The 24,069-nt window shown below is 36.4% G+C and overlaps 3 protein-coding genes across 7 annotated transcripts; 1 reads left to right on the top strand and 2 right to left on the bottom strand.

Moving 5' to 3' along the window:
• Window positions 1–435: 435 nt before the first annotated feature.
• LOC106652480 (putative uncharacterized protein DDB_G0271606) lies at window positions 436–11,989 on the bottom strand. 3 transcript variants are annotated; one of them, XM_014371460.2, is made up of 8 exons: window positions 11,541–11,989; window positions 5,769–5,870; window positions 5,242–5,642; window positions 4,590–5,169; window positions 3,988–4,482; window positions 3,241–3,915; window positions 2,998–3,163; window positions 436–2,918 (listed from the first exon to the last, which is right to left on the bottom strand). In XM_014371460.2, the coding sequence occupies exons 1-8, from the start codon at window positions 11,610–11,612 to the stop codon at window positions 2,578–2,580; spliced, it is 2,832 nt and encodes a 943-aa protein (XP_014226946.1). In that variant the 5' UTR covers window positions 11,613–11,989; the 3' UTR covers window positions 436–2,577. The 3 variants fall into 3 exon arrangements, with proteins under 3 accessions (XP_014226946.1, XP_023315398.1, XP_014226947.1); XM_023459630.1 differs by lacking the exon at window positions 11,541–11,989 and adding an exon at window positions 7,830–8,067; XM_014371461.2 differs by lacking the exon at window positions 11,541–11,989 and adding an exon at window positions 7,508–7,797.
• Window positions 11,990–12,820: 831 nt separating this feature from the next.
• Window positions 12,821–16,080, top strand: LOC106652412. Its single transcript, XM_023459627.1, has 12 exons — window positions 12,821–13,297; window positions 13,357–13,462; window positions 13,532–13,887; window positions 13,960–14,149; window positions 14,216–14,380; window positions 14,446–14,593; window positions 15,095–15,199; window positions 15,280–15,356; window positions 15,416–15,456; window positions 15,525–15,562; window positions 15,638–15,764; window positions 15,837–16,080. Exons 1-12 carry the CDS (start codon window positions 13,112–13,114, stop codon window positions 15,963–15,965), a joined length of 1,668 nt encoding a protein of 555 aa, XP_023315395.1. The 5' UTR covers window positions 12,821–13,111; the 3' UTR covers window positions 15,966–16,080.
• A 2-nt stretch (window positions 16,081–16,082) lies between these two features.
• Window positions 16,083–24,017, bottom strand: LOC106652648 (protein O-GlcNAcase). 3 transcript variants are annotated; one of them, XM_014371734.2, is made up of 13 exons: window positions 23,168–24,017; window positions 22,950–23,001; window positions 22,542–22,875; window positions 22,033–22,477; window positions 21,318–21,970; window positions 20,876–21,235; window positions 20,626–20,800; window positions 19,024–19,077; window positions 18,146–18,231; window positions 17,906–18,075; window positions 17,634–17,829; window positions 17,388–17,547; window positions 16,083–17,329 (listed from the first exon to the last, which is right to left on the bottom strand). In XM_014371734.2, exons 1-13 carry the CDS (start codon window positions 23,238–23,240, stop codon window positions 17,196–17,198), a joined length of 2,892 nt encoding a protein of 963 aa, XP_014227220.1. In that variant the 5' UTR covers window positions 23,241–24,017; the 3' UTR covers window positions 16,083–17,195. The 3 variants fall into 3 exon arrangements, with proteins under 3 accessions (XP_014227220.1, XP_014227221.1, XP_014227222.1); XM_014371735.2 differs by having other exon boundaries at window positions 21,318–21,961; XM_014371736.2 differs by having other exon boundaries at window positions 20,909–21,235; window positions 23,168–24,016.
• Between the last annotated feature and the right edge of the window lie 52 nt (window positions 24,018–24,069).

The following is a 24,069-nucleotide window of genomic DNA, read 5'->3' as shown; positions in this document are numbered from 1 at the left end:
GTATATAATATTTATAAATTCATCAATTTTTTGTACAATACAATAGACCCTGCAAGCATACGAGGTATCTTAATTTTTTATAATCATTTTGATGGCATCAATTTGAATTTAATGGAAAAATCAAATTCAACTAACAGTATCATATATGAACTCTTTTCATATTTCTAGAAAAAATTATGAATAAAAGCTTAAGTTTAGAAATCACGAGTATAGGAATTTGATCGATAACTATTGTTTAAACATATTTGAAATTACGAATAAAAGAATTATTCAGAATCAGTGTAACAGTAAATCAATTGCTTTAACAAATTAAATAGTTAATTATACAAATTATTTTGCAAGATTATTTACAATAATAATCAGATTTACTGTCTTAATAAATTAAAATTCAGACAACTAAGAGAAAAATAAAAAATTCGAAAAATCACTCAAGCGAAATTTCTCTTTTCTCTCTTACTTAATATACAATTTTCGTATCGAAAAGCGTTTGAAAAATCATTACTATTCAACATGAACCAGTCAAAAAACGTTTTCAACGTCTAAAAAAGTTACAAAGTTAGCGTAATAGAAATGGGTTGGAAGAGAACCTTTGAAAAATCGAACTAACGTGTATAATAATATAAGTGCGCGATTCGCGTATGTCTATACGCGAATAAAAGTCTATCGACATACATACAAACGTATTACGTTAACATCAAATTTGTTCATTGAAAACTTGCATCCGCGTAATCCAATTTCATTTGATTGGTCATTCGAATCATTCATTTACTACATTAACACTTGATGATAATCGTATTTCCTCGATAGAAGTGATAAAAAATCGATCTATCATGCTTATAAAACTTACTATCTATTCTTGATCATCAATTTTCTTTTCAATTGATTATTGCTCGGATAGAGCTGTTTTATACTTTACCAATATGTATATATACATAATACTACGACGATTGCATTATCGCGTTACACAACATAATAATAAGTTATATTTGACAATTTAACACATTTGATCATAAAAAGTTATTACAACGATTTTAGAGTTTCTCGACATTCGAAATCTTAAGTTAATCATAGATTCGTCGGAACTGAAAATGGATCACGCGGATAGAAGCCCAAAATGTTATAAATAAAGCTATTTATTACAATACAATGGACAGCATTAATTTTTTTAGTTTTCACTCGAATCGCTTCGCAACATCATTAACATGAAAAAAATACACCTATACCTAGTCCAAAATGGGAAACCATTTGACTATTTTAAATATAGTTCATAATTTTTGCATCACACATATTAGAGGTGCGTCTTAGTCGGGGGTAATTCATTTTTACCATCATTAACCGACACGCGTATTTTTTAAATTACGGGTCACACACAGGAAGGCCACATTGAACTATTCTAGAGAAATTGTATCTAGCGTTTGAACTAACACACTCGGTAAAACTGGGCGATTCGGGCCACATAAGATTAGGCCAAAACTTTTTTCATCTAAATAATTAAGCAATTCATGGTGATGCTCCGACTCGAGCCCGGTACTTTATGTATCGAATAGCGGCAAGAGAAGCTCGTATAACGCCCTATTTGCTTTAGGGTCGTCGTTCGAATAATTTTTTTTCTTTTGTGTAAAGATCATTTTGGATTTAAATTAATCGATGAAAAGAAATATACATCAGAAAATGTAAAATTACCATGATATGCTAAATCATATCTTTCAAGATTGAATACAAATTCAATAGAGTGAAATCGTATATATTGTATAAAATCATGCCGTACATGCAAAGTATAAGGTCATTCTTACCGGTGCAAGAATAAAATTTATCAAGAAAATAATGCACATCGTGATGAGTAAAAGAGCGTTTCTTGCCAGCTCGCGTCTCGAGTCGAACGCGTTATCAATTTTTTTTCTTTTTCTACATTATTTGGACAGAAAGTTTCGTGCGTTTCAAACACATTCAATTACTACCATCGTCGACGACGAAAACCCTGCGTACGTCTCAAGTCGACGGTTGAAACTTGTGTCAAAGCGCAGTTAGTTTCATTCATTAGAAAATAAATAATAACTACGGAATTACGAGTAACAAATATAAAAGTTAACCGGTGCAGTGATGCGCGTCATTGTAAATCCCCGAGTACGTCGAACGTTGTGCGTACTTTCTTACGTAGTAGTTAACTTGATTTCAATGAAAGTTTATGGTGTAGTTACAAAATGAAAAATCCTTAAAATTAAACGCTCATAACGATACAACTCTCGGAGATTCTGTTCGACGAAATATTGGTTAACTTGGTTAGCACCAAGAAAATCTTGAATACGACGATAATCCTAGTAAAACGGTAATCCTAATATTTTTATACGTATATGAATAAATACTTGCATATTTCATATACACCTATTCTGTTTTAATTCCCCTGTAACCTGCTTAACTATGTCTAGCTCTAGCTAGCGTCGAAACAAGCTTGATAATTTTTAGGCGCTGTGAATCACGGAAATGAAGCGACTCACAGTGAGTGAAGATAAGTGCATTGTGACGTTAAAGATCTGATTATCGCCTTTGCAAGTTATGTTTTTAAACTTGTTGATCTCTTTAAGTACTTTTAGTGACAGCGTCCTCGCTGGTAACTGGTGAGGCCGATGCCTCCTCCGCTAACTGGGTTCTTTTTGGCCTCAAAGTCAGGTTCTCAAGACCTACAATTTCTTCGAGTGTAGGTACACCGCCCTTCGAATCGCCAGTAGAATCCGAATCATTATTTTTATCAGATTCATTTAATTTGATTTCTTCTACGATATCTTGATTAGTCTCAACAATCCTGGATTCAATTTCTTTATCGTATAGTATGGTTGCTTGCATTGCATTGAACATGGCTGTCCTTGCATAACGTGAAGCCTTCGTTAGTTTGTAAATGCTTTCTGCCAGAGCCATTATATCTGAAAAATATATCAATTCTTTAGGTTGTAGTATATAATATAGTATATATATTCATAGTAACAGACTATTTTTATTTACCACTATCATCATGTAGAGAAATGCAGTGAAGAGATTCTTTTTGTCGTTTAGTAGCATTCGCTATTTCTTGCTTACGACATTCTTGTACGTATTTAATAGTTTCCAACCACTGTTCCATAGCTTTATGAACTCGTTGGTTCATATCAGCACCACGCAGTCGTTCCATCTAAACATCAAAAGAATGATTCATGGGATTTCAATAAAATTAAACAAGGAAGAAATCAGTAAAAAAATAATTTTAACCTTGGCAATTAGAGTTATTACACGGGCATGCTCTCGGAAATGGTCGATTATGAGTCTATCGACTCGAGAAGGACTACCCTGAAGCCGAGGAATCGGTATGTTGTTCGCGCTCGTTACTTTCTTTCCAGGAAAATGAGCCGCCAATCCAGCTTCACACTTTTTACGTTCTTTTTCCAACTGTTTGAATTGTTCGTAAGTTTGTTCTAGTCTCAAATACAGAGTCCTAGATGGTCCAGATCTTTTGGCTGATGCTCCATTCCTTAAGCCAAAAGCTCCATCGTAAACTGATAACGGTGAAGGTACACCAACGGGAATTGGCATAACAGTTGGAAAAACACCAGGATTTGTACTTGGTATTAAACCGGCATTATATAGTACGTCTGCTGCAGGGGCCATAGCCGCCAAATTCTTCAAACGTTGCTGTTGCTGTTGTTGTTGCTGCTGTTGCCGCTGTTTGACGAGCCGGTTGAAAATTTCAGCATCAATTCCGTTGCTACTAAGATGTTGCTGTGATTGTTGCTGCGCTTGTTGTTGCACCTGCTGTTGTTGCTGTTGTGCCAACACATTGTTTGATGAAAAGTTTAAAGTGTTGGCAGCAAGTTGTTCATAAGCTGCTTTCATTTTGTAAGCCGCTGAAATGTTGTTAGACCTCTTCTGATTGTTTTGGAATATGGCCTATAAAAAAAATTAAGGTTTTCATTGAAATTTTCTTTAAATTTAATTGAAAATTTTTGATAATATATTTACTTGAGAATTTTGGTGTTGAAGAACCTTGAGAGCATCTGCATTATTGATGAGGTATTGTCTGCAGTTATTGGTACTTTGATAATTGTACTTGAGTTGTTGAAGCTGCTCAGCTTCTCGGGCAGCTTGTGCTGCTGCTACAGCAGCAGTCAAGTTTCGCGAATATCCAATAGGTGGAAAAACTTGTTTCTCACAGGTTTTATTAGATTTAGGGCTAAGCAATTTCAATAGGTTGGGGTCAACATATGGCATACCATTGTTACTTTCAAGATCATTTGTTGAAGCAAATTGTTGATGATGTTCAGCAAGATTAGGATATTGGTTTATCAGGCGTTTGTACGCTTCAGCCGCCATTACTGTTGACTCATCTAGCTTGGTTCGAAAATTTTGTTGCTGCTGTTGTTGATGATAAAGTTGTTGCTGCTTCAAGTACAGTTGTTCGTTCGATGCAGTCAGGTTGTTAATATTCAGGTTGGACGTGTCACGATAATCTTTCATCTGAAATATTAACAATTTCTTAGCTATTATAGATGATAGTCTACAATTAAAATTTTCATTTGAAAAAATTTTCAACGTAATTAAAATTAGATAAAAATATAACTTACTTCTTCGTAACTATTGCGATGCATATTTGATGTAAAGCAATTTTGTACATTAGTTTCAGCTGGAGAAAAATGCTGAAGTGGTGAGTTTGATAGAAAACCTGAATCAGAACTAAGATCAGTCACAGTAGAGCTAGGACGGTAGTTTTGGCCATTGGCAGTTACATTGTAGGAATCATGTATGTTGATCATGGAGCTACTGTGCGAACTCGGCGAAACACCATAATGCAGCTGCAGGTCAGCAAGTCCAATGCTTTTATCAGAAGGCGATTCATAACCCAGATTTCCAAGGGTGCTATTAAAATTGTAATCGTTGTTATTGCATAGTTGCTGAGATTGTTGTTGTTGCTGTAAGAATTGTTGTCCAAAAATATCTTTGGTACTATCATTTGATAGCAAACTGTTGTCAGACCAGTTGGAGTTCGGAGGACTATAGTTCATACCATTGGTCGTTGAAAGTAGGCCATTATTCGATAATGGTAAGTATGAGTTTCGTATGGAACTATAAGATGAATCATTCACTAATGGAGTTTGATATTGTGGCTGTGGGCGTTGTACATTATTGTCAGAGTTGGGTATTGATCTAAAATTGTAAAAATTTTAATTTTTAAAATTATATGAAGAACGAGAAAATTTTTAAATTAATAAATACTACCTCTGCACATTATTGGGAAATCCTTCATTATACAAATTTGCCTTGTCTTGATTCTGCTGTCCCATGATCAAATTGAGACCTAATGAGTTCAGTCCATTGCAAATGTTTCTGTAATCTTGGTCATTTTCATTTACACCAAATGATGAACCATTAGCTAACTGCGTAAGCGAAAAATTTGAATTAAGGCCATTGGCATTTGAAGGATATGCATTTGGGCCTAGCCTGGGTTTACAGTCTTGTGCCATTGAAATCCCACTTTGGTATTGTTGTGTGTTTCCATTGCAGCGAGGGGCAAAAGCCTCATTATTGCCACTAATGGAATCATCATCCAGGATTTTGGCAACAAGATCATCCACCATGGAATTACTAAGATCTTGCCCTTCATCATCCTCTAAAATAGTCTAGAAAGTAAGAAAATCAAAAATTTTAAAATTATTGAATATTTATTGCATATAATATAAAATTAAATTTTATTGAAAATAAACGAAATTTTTAAATAAACTCATGAAGAAATTGAGAGCTTTCACCTTGTTGATGGAGCCTCCTCCAAGCAAGTTGTAGTTCCATGGACTATATTCGTTATAACGATTGTCTTTGGCTGCCTCAAACATGCTAATGCCTTTGTCAATCTAAAAAAAAAGCTCCATCAATTTTTCTTCAAGTTCCATAATAAAGAGAGAGCATGAACAATTTTCAATTTTTTATTTTCCAAGATCAATAAAAACAATGGACTGGTTTGAGTGAAATCAATACAGAAAGAAATAGGCCTAATAAAGATTTTCAATTTCATGGATCAATAAATACAGCCTATAGAAGGAAAGAGAGAGAAAGAGAGAGAGGGGGAGAGAGAGAGAAAAAGTGATAAACACGAGGTGACCTCTGCGTAGTGAATGGGTGAGGCGACATTATATCGAGTCAAAATAGCATAACAAATCCCATAAGGAATAGGGGTCATCGCGAATAGAAAGAAGAACTGCGAAAGAGCGAGAGAGAAGTAAAGAGAGCAAAAAGCATTCCACAATTCGCTTGACTCGTGTCTCAATCGTCGTACAGTCGTCGACGACGTCGACGAAGACGACAGGGATAGAGAGAAAGATCGAGTTGCTCTGCAGCGGGTAAACTAAAAATACAGCTGACATAACTATAGAATGCGCGATGTATAATATGAGAGTGAGAGAGAGAGAGAGCAAAAGAGCGAGTAAAAGCGTTGCTATCAAGCTCTAATAACAATACATAATTTTTATTATATTCGTCGAGAGATTTCATTAATCCGCTCGTGCGCGAAAATTAGTCATGAAAATGCAACGAGCTAATTACTAAATACACGAAAGCGGAAGTGGAGGCAAAAAAGTTGGTCATGCCGATTATGTAGCGCGAGTCAAAAGTGAAAGAACAACGATCGCGGGCACGCGCTCGTCCGCTAAGTTGAGGCAGAAAAGAAAGAGAAAGAGACGGGGCAACGGAGACGACGACGACGACGACGGGTCGACCCAGAGGCCGCCCGTCGTCCACAATGCATGTTGCTGTATAACGCGAACTGTATATTCTGTATAGCATCAAAGTATATTATGCTTTCTCTCCCTCTATCTCTTTCTAAGCGTTGCGCATTTATTTATCTGAGCTTGCAGTTTTGCGAAATTCGTAATGTGTACTTTAACGCTCTTGGGTAAAGCTCGCGCATTCGATTGTATGTATATAGGCATGTATAGAGAGTATACGTATACAGCGGCGGCGACTCGGTATACCGATATAGATGCGCGCGTTCGTCGGTGTGTGCAAGTGTCGGTGTTTCGGTCGCAAAGCTACAACATCTATATATACAGCGCGCGCGTGTAATAATTGTATGCGCGAAACATCGTCGAGGCCTCGGCAAAAGAGACGATGCTGTTCTATCGCGGGTTCGAACAGCTCGACGAGAATTGGGACATTGGCTCTTGCGAGACGCAGAGTACAGACGACGTTTTTTTCGATATAGGCGAGAGCGCAGCGAGAACGAGAGAACACCAGATCAGGCGCAATGCGTCGTTTCTACTGCTGCATTGGATCGTCATCGTCGTCGTCGTCGTACTTCGTGTGCACAATGCGAGTGTGTGTAAGCGCGACAACGACGACGACGTCGACGAAAGCAACCGCGAGGATAAACGATATATTTTACGACGATTGGAAACAAAAAAGCAAAATATAAAAAAAAATATTAACAAGAAACAAGAAAAAGCTGGGGGTGGGTAAAGTCGCGAGAGAACTCAGTAGGCGTGAAGTTCGTTACCTGCTGCAAGTGACCACCAGGTCGGTGGGCATCGTTAGCGGCGAGGAGCGCGGCGCACATTTACGATTATTGTTACTTCTAGGACGAGTCGTCGTACGTCTGACAGGCCAGCGACTGCTGCAGCTGCATCGGTCAGCAACAGTAGTGACAATTCTCATCTCCGCCGCTGTCTGCTGTTGTTGCTGCTGCCGCTGCACGAGCCCATCAAAAGCCCTGTGCACTGCACACGCACCACCGCACCGCGATATACTTGTTGTAAATATATATTACGGTGTGTCCCTCTCTCTCTCTCACTCGCACGCGGGAGGCAGTTTTCGCTTACGCTGCTGCTCTGCCTGCTGCTCGCTTACTGCCCACGAGCAGCTCCGCTGCCTGCGCCCGAGACTCTCACGACGACGACGACGACGACGACGACGACGACGACGATGTCCCGTATACAATATAGATGCGTCTCTCTATATAGATTTACGTATGTGTATATATTTTCTGCGCGCCGCGTCTCCTCCTCGTCGTCAGCAGCAGCAGCAGTAGCAGTAGCAGCTAGTGCGCGCACGACCGCGACCGCTATACATTTTGCGCTCGCTCGCTCCGTCTCCCGCACACTATTATACTCTACCTCTGCTCTCTCGTTCTCGCTTGCGGCGCGCGAGATCTGTTTTTGTGTTTGTGCGAATATATGTATAACAACACGTATAGACACTTGCACACACAGACACACACGCTGAGCGATAGTATCCCCACCCACAGAGTCGTTCTTTGCCACCGAGTTTGCCACCCTCGCATACATGCACACACACACGAGCAATTATAAACGAGCGCGCGCGCGCACATATAATATACGTATGCATGCAATTTTGTCTCTTAGCCATAAATTCGATTTTCTTATTATAAATAAAACACACGCATCTTGTTTTTGAATGCGCGCGACGAGCGTTTGTTTTTTTATTATATTTCTCGTCGCTCTCGACGACTCGCTGACAGCAGCAAAATCATCAGCTACACGATTATATATTAGATAGAATTTAACTTTTTTTTCTCCCTTCTACGTATTTTTCACACGCTATTAAACGTCGAGGACGACTTTCGGAGAGAAAGAAAGAAAGAAAGAACGAATGCGACGGACAATGTTTGTAAATATGACACGAGAGAGTCTGTGTCTCGTACGAGATAAGCATGTTAGTAGCAGCACCGAGGCAAGTGCGTTTATGTACACCTTGTTATACTCGGAATCAGTCGTGTCAATTTTACGATGTGTAGGACGAATCTCCATCGTAAATGCCCCGTATAAATATTTCAAATTCGATGTACTGTATCCGATCGGTGACTCGAATCCATCGAAAGCGTCGAGCTATTTTTTTTCTTCGCACGCTTCGTGCCATTGTTATTCGTAAAATGCTCATTGAAGTAAATTTCGCTACTACGCGGAGCAAATTGAGAGAATGACCGGAAAAACGTTTTCAGGGAAATGTGCGGGTGCTCCGCATCTCTCTGGCTATGTTTATACTCTACTCTCGCAAATACACACTCTCTCTCGACTTGTATTTTCCTACTAACCGAGTAGTGCAACAAAGTCCACGGCTCGAGCGTATAGTACGCGAATAAGTATAATGGCCACACGAGGCACTTAGCCCGGTGCGTGCATGTTTTTGTGTGTGTGTGTATATTATACAGCAGTAGCAGCAGCATCATTAAGCGCCTATTTATAACGACGCGAAAACATATTTTTATTACGATCTCGGAGGCGCGATATTACGCATATACGCGCATATTATTCGTTGGCGAGACACTAGGTGCAAGAGTGGACAAACGTGAATTACGATCGCAGTTGCAGGTCTAGGTAGCAGCTGCTGCTACTCGACTCTACGTTTTAACAATGATTGATTTTCGCGTAAGCGTACCGTGTATACGTAACGAGCGCAGAACGGATATACTGCTCGATTTATTTCGCTATAGATTTAGTAAAGCGTAATTATTCATACAGTGTATATCATAGACACAAACACGGGAGCTCGTCGCGCGCGCGCGCGCCCAATCGATTGTCTTATGCACGTGCGAAGACACACGATTGGCATAAATAAGCTAATGAGTACAATTTTCCTTCGCTCTTTCTTTTACGCTTTGTTTCTCTCCAAGTTTCTCTCACTCTGTCTCTCTCGGGAGAACTTTTCGTACTTTCGCTTCGCTTGCCAAAATTCCGAATTACGAGTGAGAGAGCGTGCCCGCCCGTACGACTTATATACTCACAGGCTGCAGCACACATTTCAGTGATATAAAACGTGTATGTGCACGCGCGACCCTCCATCGAGTGTATGCGTTCTTTTTCAGTATTCTATGTTTACTCGTGCGACGTAAAAGTTGGCCTGGAAAATCCTCCCGCGACAGCTTCTCGTTTTATTTTACTTCCTCGACAAAAAATAAAAAACGAAGTAAGAATACGAGAGAAAAAAACAATCTCGCGAGGAGCGTAAAAAAACGAAAGAAATATTTTTTAGGCCGATTGGGCGCAGTGCGGTGTCTGGTATAATGATATAGAGTTATCCTCTGTCGGTGCCAGAGAGAGAGAGAGAGAGAGAGAGAGAGAGCGAGAGGGAGGAGAATGTGTCACATTGGGTCAACTCCAAAGTGCCACTCCCGCGCCCGAATGTACCAGAGCAGCGGCGGCGGCGGCAGCAGCGAGACTAATAACGTGTCATCCATGCTGATCGCGTTCGGCCTTTTCTTGACCTCATCCGCCCTTCTCTAACCCACATAGAGTTACGCTGCTGCTGCGCTGCGCTATAGGTGCAATCGTACACGTATACATAGTGCACGGCAGCATGGGAAAAACGTGTGTGCGAGCGCGCGAGATCGCGACCGACTGTGCGAAAGCTCCGAAACTATACCTCGATGATATAGGACGACGCGGTGGTGGCTGCAGCGAGCAGCTTATGCAACGTTGTTTGGTACTACGAGACGCACTCGAGTAAGATGCGAGACGATGAAAGTAAACAAAACTCCGAACGACGCTTGTCGATGTTCAATAATAAACAAAATAAAGGGCTCGTGCGAAAGAAATTTGGAGTTCGTAAAGATCGCAATCGTTTTACGACGATTGCGTGGATCTGTCGTGGAAGCTGTGACAAGAAAAATCGACCTCGACGTATTCGCGTTCAAAGAACGAGGGGAAGAATCTACATCGTATCTTGAACTGACATATTTTTAATCTACATTATGACGTTTTTCTTTTCACGCGAGGACCATCAGTATAGTAGATTGTGTGGGGGTCAGGGGAGTTTTACCAGGAAAAAAAGGAGTCTCTTGCAACGGCTGATCGTCTCGTTCACACACTCACGCACGCACGCATACACATCGAAACGAATACTACTCCGACTATGCTCGCGAGTATACTACGTAGGTGAAATTCTCGGAAATTTTCTGATGCCTGTATAATTCGCGTATATATCAGCGAATCGGGATAGGTCTCTCACCCCTCTCGCGCTCGCGACGAGAGAGTGGCAAGTTCGAAGAAACTCGCCCTTTACAATGGTATTTGGAATTGTTAAAAAGTCGTTAAAAATCAACGATAACAGTCATTTAATTAGTTAAATTTACCAGTAACTCTACCCTTGCATTCAAGAGAGAGGATGTTTAAAGATTTTAAAGCGAAAAGTTAAAACTGGTAAACTTTATAGATTTTGAAATTTGCGTCACACAACTGCAATGATCAATCGATAGTAGTTTTAAAAAACGAATTGATTTATTTGAATTAGTCGCAAGCATAGAAAGTCAATTTTACGGTCAGCTAAATTAAATCAAAACAACGCACAATATCGGCATGACGTTCATTTATTGACGACAATGTATGATCGTCGCACGCTCGAGCCATGCGTCGATTGGCGAGCAGCAACAGCGACGCGGCGACTCTCATGAATAAACAAAATCGACGAGACGTTTTTCGCACGGATAATAGAAAGAAGAAAAAAAACAAAAAACAATGACGAGTCAGAGGAGACAAACAAATGTACTTGAAATGTGCGCAAAATAAAATACTTACGTGATCCAGTCGATATTGTTTAGGTTTGAGCGAGTAGATGCTCTTCTCGAGCGGTGCTTGCAGGACAACCATTCCCTCTGCGATGTCGATGCAAACTTCGTTGCTCGCGTAAATACGTAAAAAAATAAAGAAAGAAAGAAAGCAATCGTCGATCCACCAGGAAAGTCGTGATTAAACCTCGTTGTTGTTGTTGATCGATCGATCGAGACGCGAGAAATCAGTCAGTCAGTCACTTCGCGATTACACTTGGCACATTCGGTCTGATCCACTCGCGTGGACGGCCGAATCACTAATGGTCCCAATTGGCAGACAGACGCGCACCACAAGAGATCGAGAGGAGGCAACGGACGACGGACGCGAAATCATTGCACTAGGCGGCGGCAGGTCCGAGCGCGTCGCGCGAGCAGACTGGAAAAGTCAAGCGGCAGGAAGGGAGGGGGGCTCCAAAGTGAGACTGTGAACCGGCGACTCGACAGTTGATGGCATGCGAAAAAATGGCCTTTTAGAATCTCCACACAACACCAACAGTCAACGCATTCGCTCACAGACACATACACGCACACATGCACGCACGAGAAGACGTTATAGTTGAAATCTATAACCAAGTAATCGGCCAACATGGCGAACGGTGTCTGTAACAAAAGTGATTTTCAATGTTTTTATCTGCCTTATCCCGCTGGAACGAACGGAATCGATAATATTATGATTTTTTTTTTATTATTGTACAGTTTAGTTTGACATGACGCGTCACAACTCAGTACTTCGTTGCAAGTGTTAATGTAAACAGCGGTGAATATTTTCACTCGAGATTTTGAACGCACTCCAAACTATTTGATGAGATCTGATGAGATTTGATCAGGCTTTTTTGTAGTTTTCTGCGTAAACAATTTTCTGATGCTTTAAAATTGATGTAATTTTTTTTCAAGAACATGATGTTGGGACAAAAATGAAAATTTTTATACACTTTTTTAGAGGTAATGAATATTTTATTTAAAAAATCTATGGTACCCCTCAAAACTTTACATTATCATAAAAACAAAATCACGACGCAGTCTTCTAGAGGTCTTAGAAAAGTAGGTGCGGAATGCGGATATTATTTCTAGCATTTTTTAAATGTCCTTCTTGCATAAACTAATGAGTAAAAAAAGAGCATTGTGAATTGTGACCTTTTGAGACTTTCGCGACAACAAATTAGTGAATCGGATATTTGAATAATTATACAAATTCAATTGTAAATAACCCCAAAGTTAATTGAAAAAACAAACGAGTTTTCAATAATAACCGATGCTTATAGTCTGTCACGCGTTGTTGTTGTTATTGTTATCATAGTTATTTGTTTATAACAAAATTGAAATCAAGATTTTTCTACCGCAAACTTTTTCTCGCGCAATACAAGTGAAAATTGAAAATATATTGATATTATTGTCCAACACATCCATCTCTCTCCGTGCGTTACCGTGGATACATATCAAACACTGCACGAAGCTTTTAGTTGACGCTTGCGGCCGATTGCACTCGTGAAAATTCTAAAAGTTCGATACTAGACGAGAAATGTGAAATAGGTATACATAATGTCGGAGAATATTCATCTGAGCTTGTTGTCGCGGTACTACGGCCTGAAAAAAGATGAAAACGGCGAGCATCGTTCTGTCGTATTGACGAGCTCCAAGGCAGTGGAAAAATTTCAGATTGCCCACGACGAGGACGGGCCGACCACCGAGCACTTGATTTCTACCGAAGAAACTAACGATAACGAGGTTTTTATAATCATTGATTCGAGTATTTTTGTACACAAATAAAATATCTTGTTTTACAGAATTCCGAAGATGAGCCGGAGAAAATAAATCAAGAAATCGAGGATTTCGTTTTGCCTAAATCACCGCACATACTCAATGTCGAGGATCTTGAATTAGAAATAAACGGTAAAACTCTTGTCATTAAATAAGTTGTAAAAACAAGAAGGTATTTAAAAATTAATCCGTCGAGTTCAGCTGCAGAGCCAGAAAGCACGAGCCCGGAAGTCGACATAGTCGTCGATCTGGAGGAGGAGAAAAAAGCACCGGTCAGCAAACCGTTGCCTCGACTCGAGGACACCTTGGCCAGGGCGCTGTCGAAGATCATCGAGTTGCCGCTCTCGGCCGGGATGGTGCGTCTGGCCGGCAACAATCCCGTCTGTCCGGCCACCAAGGCCAAAAAGTTGTGGCGCCAAAAGACGATTCAGTCCAGGGAGAATCTCCTGGCGCCGCCCAATCTGCTGTCCAAGTTCAACGGCACCTACTTGGACTTGAACAATTTTGGGATTCCGATTTTTCCGCTCAATATTTTGCCCCAAATCACGAGTTTACAGGTATCGATGATGTTTAGCGTGGGTTATCGATGCAATAAGAAAAACTCATACAAAATAAATTGATCGTTTCAGATTCTCTACCTGGATAATAACAATCTAACAGAATTGCCAGAGGAATTATTTATAATTTTAAAACATTTGAAATGGTTGGATGTTAGAAATAATCAGTTATGGAATATTCCAACGACCATTAAAGGTCACGCATGTCTAGAAACATTATTAATTCAAGGAAATAATATAGAACGTTTACCATGCGAATTAGGTATTATTATTTATTTATACCTTTTTTATTTAAAAGTAACATTAAATAATGAAAATAAATTCACAGGTCTTGTACCTAATTTAACAAATTTACAAACCGCAAACAATCCTATCGTTTTTCCTCCAAAGGAAATATTAGATTTGGATTGTGCAAGTATTGTGAATTTTTTGAGGACTGAATGGAACAAAGAAAATCCAAATCAAAGAATCGAACTGAGAACAATCAGCGACGGTAATAACATTTTTTACATAAAATTCAATGAAATTTTAATAAAAATAATTAATCATTTCATACAGAGAAATTAGTGACAAAAAAACCATCGACCATAATTTGCTACCAACCAACGGTTAAAAAACTTAAAGAGAAAAAATTGAAATATTTACAAAGTGATTCGCCCAAAACGAGTGTTAGAGCTAAGCAATGGAATTACAAACCCAGCGACAGGTACGAAAAATCCAAATTACAAGCGATGGGTCAAATAAATGATGATAATTTAGTGTCTAATTTTAAAAAACCGACTCGGCTCTGCAATTTTTGTAAATCAGAATTATATTGTCAAGGAATTTGCATAAAAAACAATAAAATTCCTACTTCTGAATCCGCCACTAAATTATTAGCTGCTAAATCGACTACACGCGTTCGAGCAAAGATTTCGAATCAACGACACATTTTTTCACCCTCTGCGACAACAGACTCGAATTTCTTACATTTGTTGGGTCCCAGTCCAAGATCTTTATACTTGCGGAAAAATATTAATTTTTTCACAAATACTCATAAGAGTCCGATTAAACTTTGTAAAATAAATTCCGATTATAAAAATGTCAAAATGTAAGCTTATGTAAAATGTATTAGTATATTAATCATATACTGTATTCGTAGAATATAAATAATTGTTATCAATTGTAACGTCTTTTCTCTAAAACATTAATTTCAATTTGCACTTAGATGTCCTAGCAATCGAAGTAGAAACATCTCTTTACAGAAAGTCCTTTGGATGGAGGAAGCCAAAAAAATTTTAAGCCAGCAATCTAAATTTCTCCAAAAATCCATGTTTGTGAACAAAATAGATTTTTTATTTTATTCGATTTTCGTTTTATATTTACATGATTGCCTTTTCATTCAAAATCTAGCGATAAAAAAGTCCTAAATCATTGGAGATACCAGAAACGGTTCAAGCGACCTCGGAAAGAATCGAAATATTCTCTTGGTAAGAATTTAAAAAAATTCTTTTCGATTTATGTTCATCATTAAAAATTACATTTTCAGAAGCCCCGTTTAGTTTAGATGTGGATAAACCTAGGGTGCAAGTAAGATCCACGGTAACTATAATTGACGATTATTATACTGCATTATTGAAATGTTTATATTTTTGTAGAGCCAAAACAAAAAAACTTCAGATTTCATATATCTAGAGTATGTTTCACATTATTTTTCGCACAAATTTTAAATCGCAATAATTAGTGTATATAATGAACGTTATTTTTGTAGCGACTGTAATTTCAATGAAGAGTTTGAAAAAATGGTGGATTTATTTAAAAATCTTACGAAAGAAGATTCATCGGACAATATGACTCCACGAACAGAACAAAAGCATTTGCAATCAAAAATGAAAAAAGTATGTTTTTTTTTTCGTAACGATAAATTATTCTTTTTTTAATTTAATTTGACATATAATTTCGCTTTATAGATCAAAAATTTGCAATCAAAATTAGAAAATATCAAATTCTATAACGACTCTGTACATGCAGAACTTGACAAGAATAAAGATAAAGATGATTGTAAAAAACACATTAGACCACCATCGATAATAATTTAGGAAAAATAAGTTATTCAAGGGCATATAGCAATTTCAATTAGCTAGAGAAGCACACAACAGTAGCAAATGGTATTTTTCAAATTCAAGTACTATACAAAATATTTCACGAGAATTCAATATTTTTGCATTCAATTTTATTCAAATTATTGTATAATGAAGACTTACACATGATACTTATTTGCTAAAACTGTAGAAAGTAAAAAATTATATTCTCGAAAAAATAACTTTATCGAGAAAATCTCGAAATATTCTACGAAATAAATAGCAATATTTTTGCATGTTTTGCTACATTTTATATTTCAGTAAAGCGAGAATAAATTAGATACACATAAAGATTACAATGTATTGTACCTATTTAAAAAACTTTAAAAATTAATTATATAATCTGATAAACTTTATAAACAATAAAAAACAAATTTTCTAATAGCTGTATTAATAGTGCATTTAAAAAATTTCTATTTCGGTTAATAATGAGACCGAGAATAATCCTCAAAATTGCTTATAAAATTCCTGGATAAGCTTTTAATTTCCTTTTTTTTAAATCAAGTTGAATGATTTTCGTAAGAATAGTTTGAAAATAACTAAAACAATTACAAATTTATGTAAGTATCATGCAAACTTTGAATATTTTTACAAAATTATTAAATTAACAATTTTTAATTTTGATAGTAGTTACAACTGAAATACGCATTATATGATTAAACAATTCACTACTTTGATACAATTTTTCCGGGATGCATTACCGTTTCTTAAACATTTTACTAGTATCACTAATACTTTTACTTTCAAGTATTTTGTTTCAATCTGTGAAAATAATGCAATGAACACTATGTACATAATATAATTTATTCAGTGTTTTTAAAGCAATTAATCACATGACACAATAATTGGGAATATCCATTTAAAAAATTGCATTGTCAATATCAAATGAATATCGACATCAAGTTTTGTAAAATACCAAATGGAAAGTAATTACATGCATTATTCGTTTAAAAAGAATAACCACATTGGAAGTAAAATACTTGAGCACGGATAATGAATAAATATTCATAGCGTTCTTGCCTTCATTGATATATGTCCGAGAACTTATTGTATAATACAATTTTTTTGTAAGTTGATAAAATTCTTGATTTACATTAAATTAGTAAAAAAATTAATTCATTTACAACCCAAATTGCTTCCGACAGGTTCTGATATTTTTCTTATTATAATAATTGTGCTGGGTTTTCGTTAGAAGTTTCTGCACAATACTGCTGTGGAACTGTCTTCCAAAGGCGGAATTAAATCGATGAAACCCAATCGTGAATAAAAATCATGAGTTTCTTTGTCAGAAACTTTTATGACTGTATGAACTCCAAACGAGCCTGAAATTAAGAATCAAATGTAATGCATGACTCATTCGATTGTAAATAGAAAATTTACCATTAGCTCTTAAAGCAGCTAGTACACAAGTTATCAATCGTTTTGAAACTGATTGATCCGTGATTGTCGGTAGAAGTCCACATGACAATATAGATGGATGCTGACGACACAGAATTTCCGGAACATCAGGTTCGAATGAGTGGAAGTATTGTATCGCCTCCTAAATAACAAGTATAATTTTTAACAGTTCAGATATTTTCTTGAAATAATTTTGATTATCTGATTATCTGACGTGAAATTTCTTACTTTTTCGTTATCCGATGTATCATTTCGTATACTTTGTAATGGATGTTTCAATTGCATTTCTGGTATCCAAGATACTGCTAGTTTTTGATTGTAGTTTTTAACATTAAGAGCTGCAACGACATATCCAACGATATCAGTGCCGTCTTCTATTACCATACAGAACTCTGGGCTCAAAGTCAAGTATCCTCCGACATTCCTGAACATAATTATAATTTTTGTTAATAGTAAAAAAAAATTATTTTGACTTAGAATGGTTGCATATTTTTTAGTACCTATCAGCCAGAGCAGAAGATGCACTTGAGTTATTTATTTGATTGCAAACTGAATAAACAGCCTCTTCATCTGTAGGAAGATATGGACGAATAGTGTAAATTGTATGAGTAGGCACTTCAGGTGCTTTGTACACAAATAAATCATTTCCACTGTCTACTGGTATAAGCCGCTGCAATACACAAATAAGCAACTCACAACAATGTTAACAGGGTGTGTAAAAATAATATACTGTTAAAAACCTGCAAATCTGCTGTGAGGCCACCTCTGAAAACCCAAGGTTCTTGATCTCCACTCATAAAAGTTTCTTTCCAACCATTTGAAAACCCTACTCAATAGAAAAGTATTTAGTATCACATATAAGAATATTTTAACAAATATTATAGCAGAAAAATAAATAACGAAACATTCGTGCGAAAATTTAAGGGACGCATAAAATTGTTTTATGAAAGAATGCACTGTAAATTTATCGAAAAGTTTTGTAATGAATCAAATTTCGCGATGCTTAAAGTAATCACATTAAAATTTTAAATCAAAAATGTTATTATACCAGAAAAGTTTAAATGCACATATCCTTAGTACACCAGAAATTAAAAAAAAGTGCATTCAAAGTTAGTCTTTTCATAAATTTTTGACAAACATCATTAAAAAGTTACGTTTTGAAGAAAAGAAAACCTGAAATAAAATATTTTCAATTCCTGAAAACAATATATTCATCTGAAACTGAACAAAGTAAATTAGTATCAGGATAATTTCACGAAATCTTTGTTGATTATGAGGTGTATCCTAAAAAGTCTGCACTATTTAAAATAATTACAAAAGTCTCTCCAACTGTGATTCTCGACGTGATGTGCATTACTAAGATAATATGAAGATTTTCAAAAATTTACAAAAAGACTAACTGTTTAAATAAAAAAATTATTCAAATTTTCATTGCACTTATGACGAATGAATTATTTGTCCCATTAAAATCTTATGCAAATACTTATTTACTAAAGCAGATTCATATATTAAATAATTTTAATTTTCCAAAAGCTGTCATTTCTCGTGAGTCAATCATTTCAACTTTTATGACAGTTTAAAATTATAATTGTTACTTAAAATTTGATGAAAATCATACATGTGTAGCTTCCTTGGGTAAATGTAGAGATTGTGGCTGGGAATCTGGCAAATGCTATAAAAAGAAAAAAGAGACGTCGTTGTTAGTAAAATTGCAGGGCATCACAGATCCTGATTTGTTTGATTTATTTCAATCGTTGAAATTTTGTCATAAAAACTTCGAGATGAACGCGGAAAAAGTTAGAAAGTCAATAAACATTCATAGCTGGTATTCTTTAAAATAAATATCACATTATAAATCTGCTCAGGGGTTCTTGCTTTCCTCTGAAGAAGCTGCTGTCAAATAATTTTTCTTATTCATCTGTTACATGAATTTCTATTAAATGATATAAAAAATTTTCGTGATAAATATTTTAGTTGTAAAAGTCGTTACAGGCAATCAAAATGACCGAAATTGATTTTAAACAAATGCAATACATCTATTCATAGAAATTCAGTGCACATTTTTTCTTACTTAAGTTAGAGTGTATTTCATAAAATCAATTCAGTATGATATGCATCAGTCAAATAAATCTGATTAAATTAGTATTGAATAAAATATTAATTTTGAAATGTGTGAAGTATAATTATCATTCTGAACTGAATTAACTTTATTTTAATTGGTGCTGATTAAAAACATTAATTTTGCCATAATATTTAATGATCAAGAGAGTGCTAAAGTCAGAGTTGAAAATATACCCAGCTCATTGTGTTGTTCAATTGAAACTTTTATAAAAAGCAAGCACGATTTTTGCATGATTATTATTTAGATTTTTATGAAACTCATAAAAAAAATTCAATGAGAACTGAAAATTATGTGTACACTAACGTTAGCATCCTCCTACAATATAGTTGAACTTTAATAAAATATTCTACATTTATTTCACCATATCATTCAGATAAGTAAAATGATTTGCCTTAATCTTGTTTGATTTAGTGCATAAGAAAAAAATGCAATGAAGCAAAAAAGCAATTTTTTTTGATAATACTATCATTAACAAAATATTTTTTTTCATTGAATCATTTTAAATTCATAACTTTTTTGCAAATCTTTCATTAAGCATTCAAGTTAAATTTTTATAATCAACTTACCATGCTGCTACGTTTTTAAAATCTGAAATATAGGTGAATTAATATTAAATTAATCTGTAAGATTGATTAATTGAACAGCACACATGTGATATTTTGAAAAACAATAATTCAAAATTTTTTTCCAATTCAAAATTATAATATACCAGCATTTTAAAATATAAATTGACTTTCTTCAATATTTTTAAGGATTTTAAATGGAATGAAAGTTAAGAAACTTTTTTCATCAAAGCATAAAAATTGTCAGATAGCAATAGTTCAAAAGTTATTTTATAAATTTTTCGATTTTCACCTTCGATATCGAAATTTTATCTTCAATATTTAACAAAATAATTTTGTTAACATTTTTAGCTAAATACTTGCAACCATTATTCCAAAGGATCGACATGAAATATATATGTAAGAGCAATATCCTTATATTCGCATAAAAAAATGTTAATCATAATCAAATGAATTATCGAAAGATTTACAAAAGGCAGAAGTTAGATGTGTGTTAAGAAAGAAGAAAGAAGTGTGAAAAGTAATAAAAACTTACCGAGCCACTTGACATAACTATTCAAAAGGGATATAACACCGCGCATATCCCACACATATGGATATAAATCGTATAGTAATTCTCTATTGTTACAAAAAGACAATCTCTGAAGGAGCCGATTCACAGCGAGGCTCATATCGTTTATTTTTGCGGCCCGAGAATGCCATTCAGCAACCTATGGTAAATTACAATTAATAAAGGCATCTATCTACAAATTTGATAATCACTTAAAGTATAAGATATAAGTTACTGATTTTAGTTCTTGTTTTTGCAGAAGACTTACGTCTGCTTTACGAGCTTCTTCATCGACCTCAGATTTGTAAATCAATACATGAGCATTGCTCTTGAGCCAATTGAACTCTTGCAATAGTTGTATACCCTGGCCCCCGTGCTCGAAAGGCAAATAAAACAAATCACATAGCAAGGAGAGATCTTCGCACGTCAGTTGCTTGTCCGTATCGATTTCTTCGCTCGTTTGAGTTTCGTGGTGACCGTCGTTACTTTCTGCCAATTGATCACCGTCCTGCTCAACGATCATTTGCGTACCGTTAGTCAGAGATGTTTGGCCTTCAACTTCAACCTGCATACTGCCGGATGCACAGCTACTCGTCTGTTAAAGTAAAGTTTAGCTCAATATTTTCCTTGATTAATGTTAGTGTTAAAAGATTAATGTTAATAATATTCGTGCTTACCGATATGTTCTCGACCATGACTTCGTCCTCTTGTGCGGGGGTTTTAGAACGATGAGAAGGTGAACTAATTGGAGTAGTATTGCAATCCATAGGCTCAGTAGAAGGAACAACTAAACCAGGCATGGCAGCTGCCGCTGCTGCTGCTACAACACTTGGAAGAGGTACAGGTTCAGCTATGACTTTTGTTTCAGATACCAAAGAGTTCATGACTGGTCCTGGGGGTGGTTGCTGGAAGCTGTCGACACCAATGACGTTCGAACAGACCTCTGCCAAGGCTTGCAAGTGGTTTGCTTGATTTGCAACAATTGCTGCTGGAGCAACCAGGCTTCCTGATGGGGTCGTTGATACCGTGGGTGACGTCGACGACGATGATGCTGTAGTCGTCGTAGTAGTACCCGACGTCAAACTCATGCATGTATTTAATGATGGTATGATGGGAACGGGAATGGTAGGGGCTACTGGTGGCTGAGGTTTGGCTATTACCCCGTAAGCAGTGCGTTTTTTATTAAACTCTGGAAGCCATTCCATGATGGCATTTTTTAATGCTCGTCTTGGATGGTACATATTAGGGGAAAGAGTTGATGGGACATCTTCCCCAACAACACCGTCTTCCGTTTCAGTCTCAAGTTTTATATCAGCTGATACTGTGTCATCTAAAAAATACAAGCCAATGTGTTTATTATTTTTTTAAAAATTGAAAAATAGTAAAACTTACTAATACTAAGATCTCGTTTTCCATCAACATTGCATCTACTCCATTGAGCCAAAGTGTGAATAGCTATAAAATTAGCCCCATACTCGCAGTTGGGATTTGTCAAAACTCCCCGGAGCTTAGGAATAAGATCAGGCGATCTACCAGAATATGGTCCCAAAAACACTCTTTTCTGGTCATAATCATTGGCATGTAAGTTATCCCATATGACTGGTGGTCTTCTGAGTACTTCAGTAATTTCTTCTATTGACTCTATTGTCAATAATCTAGATATAACTTTTGGTCCAGTCCACATTATATCTATTTCTTTTGCTAACTTGCTCCCTAAAGTATTTAAATATTCAGAAGAGGAAACATTGGGTACTGCTCTTGTGGCACAGTATTGAGTAGGACATAGTAGAAATCTTGGTTGACCAAGATGTTGGAAAACATCATTAGTAATTGTGACCTATAATATATTAATTATTAAAAAATTAGCAAGTTTTTATTTTCTCAAATTCTTTCAATCTTACCTGTGCGTGGGCAAATGATTGAAAAACTTCTTTATCAGCTTTACTCATTTCAGGTTCAATATCATCAAAGAGAAGAGCAAAAGCTTGACATCCAAACTGGCTGACTTGTTCCAGTTTTCTTTTGAGAGTAGCAACTTCTTTTACATTTGAATATGTAATGTCCAAACCTGGAGAAAGGGCATAGTAAAAAGCTATTCCACTCTCCTTAGCAGCTACAATAAGTCCTGTCAGATGTTCAGCTTCTTCGACGGTATATAAATCTCTCCAATAAGCCCTGTGTTTGTAGTCATCTTTTGGTGCATACACATACGAATCCATTCCCCATTTTTTTAGCCTTAATAAAAAAAAAATTGAATATAAATTACAAATGAGCAAGCATTACGATGATCAAAAGATAATTTTACTTACTTCCTGAACAAATCTTTGCGTTGCTCTGTAGTCCAAGGCCTACCATAAAATCCTGAAATACAAAAATAATGAATATCATTTATTTAACTAAAATGGGTAAACTAAAGTTATTTTTAGCAATATGAGACTGCATCTTGAAAAACTGAAAATATTCTGAGAAAAAGGTAATGGATATTTTTTGACTTCTACTTGAAGGAACATTGTTATTATTCATTTACCTTCAACCACACCACAGATAAAATTTTCATTTCTCGCGTTTGAACCCAGTGTTGATCCGTTTGTTTCCGCCATTATGCTGAAGGCGTCTTATTTTCTGGATGCTGCGATGCGTCGTACAATTTTACGTTTTTCTTATAATCGAGCAAGGCCAGAACGACGCCAACAAGACTTCAGTCGTCCAACTCAGTTTGTGTCGACTGCGGACGCTCAAATTAAGCTCGTCATAAACTTTCTTCGAGGTATTTTTATGAAGCACCTGTAAGCTGACCTATTCCCAGACACGTTCTTCTTGACGCTTATCGAAGCAAGGGTGAATGCTCCGATTCAGATACGCAAAAGTGTCTTGAGCATCGGTCGATTTAAACGTCCGATGGAAATAGCAGCCTCGAAATTCAACTACGCACGCACCGGAATAACAAACTATCAAGTTTTATTAGCGTTTCACGAGATAGGTTGCTCGCTGCATTATTTTCAATTGGCCAACTGCTCGTATTGGTGTGTGCATGCGTGCGACGTTACATACATCTACAATCAACACGTATCAGTGTTGTACCATACTTGCAATTTCACTGTATACACTTTTGTATATGTGCAGAATAATAAGAAAAACGATGGCTCAGGGAGGGCGCTGTTGCCATCGAATTAAATCACAATTTAATTCAATGTAGCGAGTGACGAGTCTGTCGATTTTGTTTATCTTTCGTAAAAAATGTGCGAAATGCGTTTATTCGCGGCCGAAATGCCAAAATGCACAAATCAGATGTCACGTAAGAGTTGAGCGCGTAAATATTTTCATTTTGAAGCAGAGCAAGACACGCGACGTAGCCTTTAAAGATAGGATGCTATTACGTTACAAGATATTAATTACATTTTCTTGTGTGATAAAAATTATGACTACAAG

This window comes from Trichogramma pretiosum, unplaced genomic scaffold (assembly GCF_000599845.2).
Source record: "Trichogramma pretiosum strain Unisexual culture from Peru unplaced genomic scaffold, Tpre_2.0 scaffold26, whole genome shotgun sequence".
In the NCBI taxonomy this organism is placed as follows: Eukaryota; Metazoa; Arthropoda; class Insecta; order Hymenoptera; family Trichogrammatidae; genus Trichogramma; species Trichogramma pretiosum.
Note: the sequence above shows the minus strand (reverse complement) of the source record. Positions and strands in the feature narration are given on the sequence as shown.